At 38.2% G+C, this 9395-nt stretch overlaps 1 protein-coding gene across 1 annotated transcript in view; it reads right to left on the bottom strand.

The window, feature by feature from the left end:
- The window catches only part of Dock9 (dedicator of cytokinesis 9), a 191133-nt gene that overhangs the window by 76410 nt on the left and 105328 nt on the right, over positions 1-9395 (bottom strand). The window contains exons 30-34 of the mRNA XM_023715194.1: positions 6827-6973; positions 6582-6665; positions 5803-5914; positions 2685-2863; positions 2333-2446 (exon numbers count right to left, since the gene is read on the bottom strand). Coding sequence (XP_023570962.1) covers positions 2333-2446; positions 2685-2863; positions 5803-5914; positions 6582-6665; positions 6827-6973 — 636 coding nt within the window. The remainder of the gene's footprint in view (positions 1-2332; positions 2447-2684; positions 2864-5802; positions 5915-6581; positions 6666-6826; positions 6974-9395) is intronic.

The raw sequence follows: 9395 nt of genomic DNA, 5'->3' as shown, positions 1-9395 counted from the left end.
AAGCAACAACAGAAGCATTGACTGTTTCTGATTCCTTAACCTTGACATGAACTCTTTGTGGCTGGAGAAACTATATTAATTTTAAAGTTACATTGAAAAGGGGGCTTTTATTTTGATAAAAGCCGAAGAAACACTTTATACTATTCATTTTTATCAGGATTGAAACAGGATAGGGAGGTTGCACTGCATGCTGACAAATTTATTCTGCTTAGATACAGAGTTAGAAAACATGCACAAGGAGGTGATGCTATACAGGTTGAGATCAATGCACGGCCTTTAGGATAGTGAAAGTTTATGCCCTTTGGAACAGGAAAAAAAACCCTATGGACCATCTCATTATAACATTATTTAGGAAATGTATTTGGGTGTGAAAAAGTAGTGTAAAGAAATGAGACAACCCTTTGCTGTTGGGGGAAAAGGTACAGAAATATGCCTGGAAACTTCTTGGGTACATATAATAAAGTGGTAAGATTAGTAATGGACTCAGATCATAGGTTCTGAACAAAAGGGAAAATGAACTGACAATATCTATTCAAATTATTAGTCTTCCTATGGCCACCAAAAGAGCTTCAGAAAGTACACTTTCAATGTGTAAAACTTTTATAATTTTTTTAAATGTATTTAGCACAGAGTCTACAGGGTCTCATTACAGAGATTGGACTTGTAGTGAACCTCCCGTTTTCAGCCTCCCAAGTGCTGGGAAAACCAGTGTGTGCCACCATGCCCAGTCTCATTCGATATCTCAGTGCGCCCCAGGAGTGGGGCCAGCACGGCAGGCTGGGGATTGAACCCCCAGCCTCTGTATCTGCTGAAGTAGGTGATTTAATCCACTGAGCTACCTGGGCAGTCCATTTTAATTTTAATAAAAATCACCATGGGTTAATTAAAAGTCTTTTGTAAATGAAATGTGATAAAGAATTTGATGCTTTTATTGCTTTAATAATGTTGAACTGTCAGATGTTATCCAGTGTCTTTAAAATAAAACCACAAATCAACATGTATCAGACTGAGTAAAAAATAAATCTCCAACCAAGCACTCAGATTATTTTGGGTCATCATTCAGGTGGCTTAACACCCCACACCTTGAGACACTGCACAGAGAATATAAAGAATGGTGGTCAGTTTTGGAGGTAGCCTCATGCTCATGCTTTGGCATCTCTGACATTTGCTCAGTGAGGAGAAACTGCAGGCTGAAGACAACATGGCATTACGAAAACTATGCAGTGTTCTGCCATCAGGACTGGGCTTAGTATGAGCTCAGAGGACCACAGGTTAAAATCACACCTTTCTTTTGCTTATTTTGCTCTCCATAAGTTTTTACTGAATACACAAATGAAAATTTTGACACTTTATAATACTGTAGGTCAGCAGAAGGCCAGATGGTAAAGGTATATTGACTCTCTGAAGAAAAATGTAATTTATTAAAAAATGAGGTATAAAGTAAAGCCATATTAATATGCTGAGCTGTAAAAGGCTCAAGTCAATAACGTCTGTGGATAAACTACTACTATTATGGACTGCTGGACTGTGTTGGATTGTTTTACTGAATTCACGCACCTACAGTATTTAGATACCAAAGGAATACCCATCTCTGACAGGAGTAAACACAAAAATGGTATACAAAGGACAGACCATTCTGTATCTTTATATACAGAATAGGCAGGATAGATATATACCTACTTTTGCTTAAATCGATGAGAAGAAAGTTTTCTAATAATAGTGTTTGGACAGGATATCCTGTCTGTATCTTGTACTATGGATGACCATAAGATAACAATGTACAAAGTATTAATTATTGAAACTGTCATATTAATCAGTTTTGAAACTGTCTCACTGCTATTTGTTTCTCAATTAAATAAAATTTTAAAAAAAGAAAAATGTAATTTATCAAGAGTACTATGGATTTTAATGGGGTTACTGATAACACATAGTGGAGGATGAGTACTGGGTTCAGTAAAGTCCTTCCAAAATTCATGTCTACCTGGAATGTTAGGAGTAATCTTATTTGGAAATAGCATCTTTCCAGATGTAGTTAAAATAGAAGTTAACCTAATCAGAGGCTGCTTGTAAGAAAAGTAGAAAGCGAACAAAGACACATACCCACAGTGGGGACAACAGAAGATGAAAACAAAAGCAGAAGGTGGAGTCCTACAGAACACTAACAGTAGAGAGCAACCACCAGAAGGAGAGAGAGAAGCTTGGGCGGATTCTTCCCTAGAAGCTCTGACGACACCTTGACTTGTATTTGTGGCTTTTCCACTGTGAGAGAATAAATTTCTGTTCTACAGCAGGCAATACAACAGGCTATGGCCATATAACTATTCTTACGTACACTGCTTGGGTTTGCCGGGAAGGGAGACACATCCCTCACGTTGATCCTCTGTACATTTTCAATAAGCAGCCCAAACAAAGGCAGGTAGAGGGTGGCTATCCTTGCCTGATGACTCTGAAACAAAGACATACACAGCCAGTTTGTTTCACAGCTCTGAGATATGACCGATGACATAAGTTAGGGTCAGTTATCTTTTTTATTTTGATCACACAGATGGATACTTGATTTTATTCCAAAAGTGGAGGAAAGTCTTAGTGCCATTACCATGACTTTTCTGTTTGGTTACTTTTTTTGTAACTTAAAATACGGGTCATTTTTCAACGTACACTTCTTTCACCTGCAAACTACTCACCCTGGAAGCATATCTGTCATCAAAAGAATGCTTTATCAGCAGGTTCTTGAGCACACTGATGGCAATCACCCGGACCTCCCGAAATTCCTGGAGGGCAGTGCCCACTTCTCTCAGTAACAGTCCCACCAAGAAGTGATTTCTACAGAACTCATCGGTTAATGAGTAGTCAAGCTGGAGATCTGAAATGAGGGTAGAGGCTACTTTAGTTAGAGAGGGCCCTATCCTTTCTGAAGAACATAAAAACTTAACCTATCTTCTATATTTAGCCTACTCTGTGTAGGTCAACACATGGCTTCAAATGGGAAGGACTAATTCTGGAATGCTGCTCTACTTCTTAACACATCAAATTCTTCCATAAAAATCAAACTTATATATGGAAAATTATACTGGACTTTGTTTTTGGAACATATAGCATTCCCATAAAGCCTTATTAGCTAATAGTTTTGTACTAATTTTTAGAATGTAAAACAGCACACATTCCATTGTGACTTTTGTTACTGACAGAGAAAATAGTCACTATACTAGTTAATAAATATGTACCATAAAATACATAAAGGAAAATAAATATATTTATTAATTAAAATGTTATTTACTTCTTTAAGTTCAGTTTTCCATTTCCTGGTCATCAATGCCTATATAGTTCCCATGAAAACTAATGCATTAATAAAATGAATAACTTTGTATAAAACCTATTTATTCTGCTATCACTGAACAAAGAGCTGATATATTGAGTCTAGAATATTCTCTGCACCTCTAAATACTTCTGTACCTCTAAAAGCAAATTAAAAATTAATATAAACTGAAACTGAGGGGGCCTGCCCCTTAACTCAGTTCTTTAAGTGGCTGCTTCCACAAAGCAGTCAGGCTCAGGTTGCTGTGGTTCGATCCCCACAACTCAAGCCAGCTAAATCTGCCCTGAAAGGCATCTGGAGCCAAAAAAAAAAAAAAAAAATCCTAAACTGAAACTGAAAAGCATCAAACCAAACTAGTAAATCAGCAGTAAGCTAAATGGTAAAACTGAAATCCCTTCAGGAAAAGACAGAAGCAAACACAAACTCTACTGAGGGAAAGTAAATGAAAGCATCTAACACTACTTTTTCCCCCCCTGTATTTTAGGGAAGGGTCTGTAGGGTGTTCAGGTTCTCACTACTAGATCAGACTCTTAGTGATTCTCCCATTTACAGCCTCCCAAATGCTGGGATTACAGGCGTGGGCCACCACACCCAATCTCAATTGCCATCTCAGTGCACTCTAGGGGCGGAGCAGGCAAGGCAGCTAACACTGCTCTTTTTTTTTTTTTTTTTTTTTTTTGAGGAACCAGGGATTACACACAGGCCCTTGCACTTGCCAGGCAAGTGCTTATTCTACTGCGCTATCTCCCCGGCCCCATAACACTACTCTTAATGCTGCAATATACTTCCTCAAGACAGTTGAAGCTAGGATTGGAGCGAGTATACTGACTGCATTATTAATGGAAATTCTACAAATCTTTCCCTTTGGACTTTAACCCTGTACTTGGTAGTTCTAAATCTAACTGAAATAGTAATTGTAGTTCTATGAAACCCTTCAGTAGATGGGAAAGGGTATTTATTTTTCCAGAATAATCACATTCACTGTTTATGATTTTAAGCTCATTTTATACAATTTGTATTTCACAGCTTGAATTCATATAAATCTCTTATGCATGTGCTTGAAGACCTATGCAGACAGCACACATGCGTACAGGTGTATTATGGATAAAAAAGATTCATCCTATCAGTATGGCAAGGAAAATTATGCATACATGCCCATCCTCATCTGCCTAAGACAACCCTCCTTGCTACCAAAGTCCCTGAAGTCCACTGAGAGATTGTGCAAATTCATGGGGCACCTAAAGGGGATTTCCATTTCACTCAGTTCTACATGAAAAACCACTTGGCTCAGCAAACACAGAGGGCAAAACAGGCATCAGCATTATGTTTCCTACCCAACAGCTGGACAGAAAGAGCTACTCTCAGCACCTGATGGGGGAAAAGACAGAAGATTCCAGCACCCAAATCTAGGTGACTATGAAGTGAGGGAAGGTATGATAAGATTTCATGCTGGTCAAGAAAGTATTTGTTGAATGCCAACTGCAGGGCCACGATCCCATCTGCTCCTTATAAGGCTGTGTAAGTGTATCTGGAGGAAAGCTATGTGTCTCTGAATGAATGCATGTTTCGATCTGAATTTCAGAGACATGATTAATAGTTTGGTGATATTCTTCCACTTTCTCTCCTTTATACAAGGAAATGTGAGCATATACAAGGCACTAAACCTGGTGTACATAACCAAAAAGACCAAACAAAATTTTTCAACTTGATTTACCCAGCGGAAACAACCTCTCTGAGGTCAGCTCTCTTCAAACAAACAGAAGACAAAGAACAGTTAAAAAGACTCAACATGCAGGCACAAAAAGCATGTGAAAGAGTCACATTGCTGGTAAGCTGGGCTATTGCTATCACTGTGGGTCAGGGCTACGGAAGTGAGAAAACACATTTTTGGGGTACAGTGGGGGCTTGTCTGTTCTACTTCAAGAAACATCCCAGAGGACCTAGTAACCTCTGGAGCAAGGTGCTTCCCTGGGAGCGGAAACAAATTCACCAGTTTATCATGAGTTTAAGAACTGATGAGTGAATGTGCAGGAAATCTTAAATGAAGACACATGTAAGCACTTCAGCAATCACTTGCATTCTTTTTTCTTTTAAAGGAGGAAAATGCAAGAAAGCAAGCATCATATCCCACACCTACCTACAGGATTGTCATTTGACTCCACGGATGGTGAAAGAAAGGCTAATTCATAAGAAAAAAGGAAAAGTGAAACAAATAAAAATAAACTACAGCAATCCAATGGATTTATATTATTTAAACAAAGGAATTTTTTAAGTGAAAAGTCACAAGTGGCATGATCTGTAGTCTGCTAAAAAGTAAATTTCCATATAATATTTTATCAATACTTATTGAAGTTGAAATTTCACAAGAAAAAAGTTAATTCATCAAAAAAATCAAGGCATTTTAGTATCATATTTGAATGGATTCTCTTATTAAAATGAATGGTTTTTTTGTGGAAAGATTAATACATGTGAAGACAGAAGATTACCTTGGTATCTTTGAATCCTGCCCTTTCCAAATGGCATTGGTAAGTTCAAAGGAATATAATGTTCATGATTACACACCACCCGGAGAAATTCAAACTTGTATTCAAACAGGGTCTGCAGGAAAAAGTGTTTACTCATAAATTAAATACCTCTCTGGCTATTTTATAGAGGCCCATAAAAAATTGGCTGAGACTACAGTTCCTTAAGCCTCTAGGGACTGCATCCTATATTCTATTACACAGTTTTTACAATGGGTACATGGATTTATCTGAATACAGAGGACACATCTGAGTAAACAATGTTCTCAGCTGATTTTTGAGGCATTTCCTATTTGTGCTCTTCTTATTTCCACAAAGGATTTCAAGTAGCTTATAGTTACAGATAGAAATAGATGCAATACAATTAAAAAAGAAAAAAACCTAAGGTAGAGTTTTAAAAATAAAAACAAGAGAAGAAACAGATAATTTCACTAAAACAAAGGCTACATGGTTAGTTCTCTTGTGGAGTAAACTTAAACTTGTGCCATATATACTTTTAGTTTTACAGCTGAGGAATTATTTCCAGTGTTTGAGAGAAATCCAACGGGAACATTTACTTCTCATATAGATGCTTATATCCTTAATACCTGACATGCATCAGTGCAAGAAAGTGAAAGTATTTCCAAGAGAGAAATGAGCTGTCCCACTGGAACTGAAAGAAAATTCCAAGCATAGAGAAGAACAGGCATATTTACAGATGTGAGTCAGCAAGACATAAGAACAGGATACCAGAGGCACGCTACCTTTGGATCTCCAGGAGCAAAGCAGCTGATGTAGTTGTTGATTTGCTTAAAGACGAAGCCCCTGTCCATGAAGGTGAAACATCTCTGTGGAGCAAGACAACCCACAAAGGTCAGCTTTTCAGGCCCAAACTTTTTAGGAAGTAGGGTTCTAATTAGCACCTGTTGCACTATCAGAGCACCTGCTCCAGTCCTTCTGCAAGGTAGCTAGTTAAAGAACCTATCTTAGCCACAAAAGAGGATCCCACCTTGATGAAGACAGCAAGGCTATGGTTTGCATTCTTAGATGCCTCAGGGTTATCCCGAAACTTCTGAGTGATGTGTGGCATCAACATATTCACAACAGTTTCCACTGCATGATGATAGGAGGCAGGAAATCTCTGGTTCCGCAATAGCTAAAAGAAATTCAAAGCAAATGGTTATTTTATTACAGTTGGGATCCTTTGGGATTAAAATACCTCATCCCAAACCAATTTTTAAAAATCCAAGAATTCTTATTTGTCTGAAATTAGGAAAAACTAATCACTCCCCTTTTTTCAAAGTACTAACTATACAAGGTTCAAATAATTTGAATAAGTGCTATGGAACCACTTTAATAGGATAAAGACCCCCTTGGAGGTGTTTGGAAAAAAAGAGGAGTTTTGCTCTCTATTCCCAGAGATTCTGATACAAGACCTCGGCAGCTAACCAGCAAGAAGGGGCAGAAAAATGTATTTTAGCCAGCATCTCTAGTGGCTCTGGCCCTTGAACCTTGCATAGACTTTCACAGCACTGGCCCATGCTTACGCTCCATATATTTGAATTAAAACCACACAGACTGGCGACTGTACATGGACCGGTTTAAAATACTCAGCAGCAGCCTACTTCAAACTAATTTTACATAGGGATCTTTCCTCCATTACAAGTGTGTATCCAAAAAGATACCCTGTTCAGCAACCAGCTATAATTTATCATTATACATCTTCTACATGTCAGGCAATGCCTATATGTCTTCCACATCATGTGATGCAATATGTATTTTTATGCATTTTACTGTTTAATTCTTCTAAGATCCCTGAGTTCAGTCCTTATTTTATAATGGATCAGAGAAGCTAGAAGCTAAAGAAGCTAGTCACATAACTTGTCAGACCGAACTCAGCCATGAGCCTAAAGCATGTGCTCTTTCTGCTATATGAGACTGCACTACTTCCTCCTCCAGCTCCACACACAGAACCATTTATAGAGTGCCTAAACTAAAGGGTGCAGAGCTAAATGTGCCATTACATCAATCCATTCATGCATTCAATTCTAACAGTCATGGGGGGTGGTACTGTCACCTCCGTTCTGCAGATGAGAAAAATGAGGGTTAGCATTCAGTGAGGATTACTAGCTGATCTTCTAATAGCTTTCTTTTCCTGCTCCCTTTCAGTAACTAAACCTCAAGTCATTCAAGAGCACATGGCTGCCTAGTTTGAGACTCGATATTCCAATCTAACTAGCAGTTAAATATTGGCCACATGAGTGAATTCTTGTAGATGATTTTTTTTTTTTTTTTTGGCGGAACCGGGGATTGAACTCAGGCCCTTGTGCTTGCTAGGGAAGCACTTATTCCACTGAGCCATCTCCCCGGCTCCCTTTTTTTTTTTGGCTTTTGTAGATGATCTTAAAAGAGGTGAGAAATCCTTGTCTTCAACATGTCCCTAAGAGGAGCTGCTTGAGTTCAATGCCACACTGCACTGTGTTCTGGTGGCAAGCCAGCTTCTGCACTATGCTGAGAGGTAACACGCCTGGCTGGATAACTGGATAGGAGGCAGAGTCCCTGAATAACCCTGGAGAACAGGCTGCTCCTTCTCACCACACCGCCTACCAGCTCATAATTCTTCATCAAATAGAAGTGAATCTTCTGTTTTATTTAAGCCACTACTATTTTGGACTGTTTCAGAGCTGCCACACCAGTATCACATTAAAAAGGTAGTATTTTATAAAACTTGACCTGGGATGCAAATATTTCTGACATGAAAGAATGCAAGATTTTATGCAATAAATATCAGACTCTATTATGAAAATTTGAACAACTATCTATAATTTTTGTTCTTTTTAAATAATTTTATTGAGAAACAAATAGCAATGAGACAGTTTCTTTTGGGGGGGGGGGGCAACTGGGGATTGAACTCAGGCTCCTGCACTTGCCAGGCAAGCGCTTATTCCACTGAGCTATCTCCCCAGCCCTGAGGCAGTTTCAAAACTGATTGACAGGAGAGTTTCAATAATTAATACATTGCATATTGTTATTTTCTTAGTGGTTATTCATAGTATAAGATGCTGACATGATATCCTGTTCAAACACAATTAGTACAAATATTTCTTCTCATTGAAATAAGAGAAAGTAGCTGTATATCTATACTATTTTGTATACAGATACAAAATGGTCATTCATTTGTATCCCCCTTTTTTTTAGTTTTGTCAGGGAAGGGTATTCCATTGTCATTTAAATATTGTAGGTGCGTGAATTCAGCAAAATATTCCAATATAGTCCAGTAGTCCATAATAGTAGTGGGTCATCAGCAGGACTGACAATTTCAGAAGTTGATGACCTGAGCCCTTTACAACCCAGCATATACCAATATGGCTTCACCCCTTATACCTCATTTTTTTACCTTTCTGCTGGATGGTTAAGACGAAGATAAAGCAAGACCTATGTAACAAGAAATGTAACTTTTGAATAACTAGCTTTATTGTAATTTCAATTCTCAAATAAATAGAAAGCAAATTTTTATAAGATTAGACTCAAGAATCCAGCATGGGCCCGGGGAGATAGCTCAGTAGAATAAGCGCTTG

This window comes from Octodon degus, unplaced genomic scaffold (genome assembly GCF_000260255.1).
Source record: "Octodon degus isolate 3935 unplaced genomic scaffold, OctDeg1.0 scaffold00039, whole genome shotgun sequence".
Classification (NCBI taxonomy): Eukaryota; Metazoa; Chordata; class Mammalia; order Rodentia; family Octodontidae; genus Octodon; species Octodon degus.
This window is presented reverse-complemented; position numbering and strand designations above follow the sequence as displayed.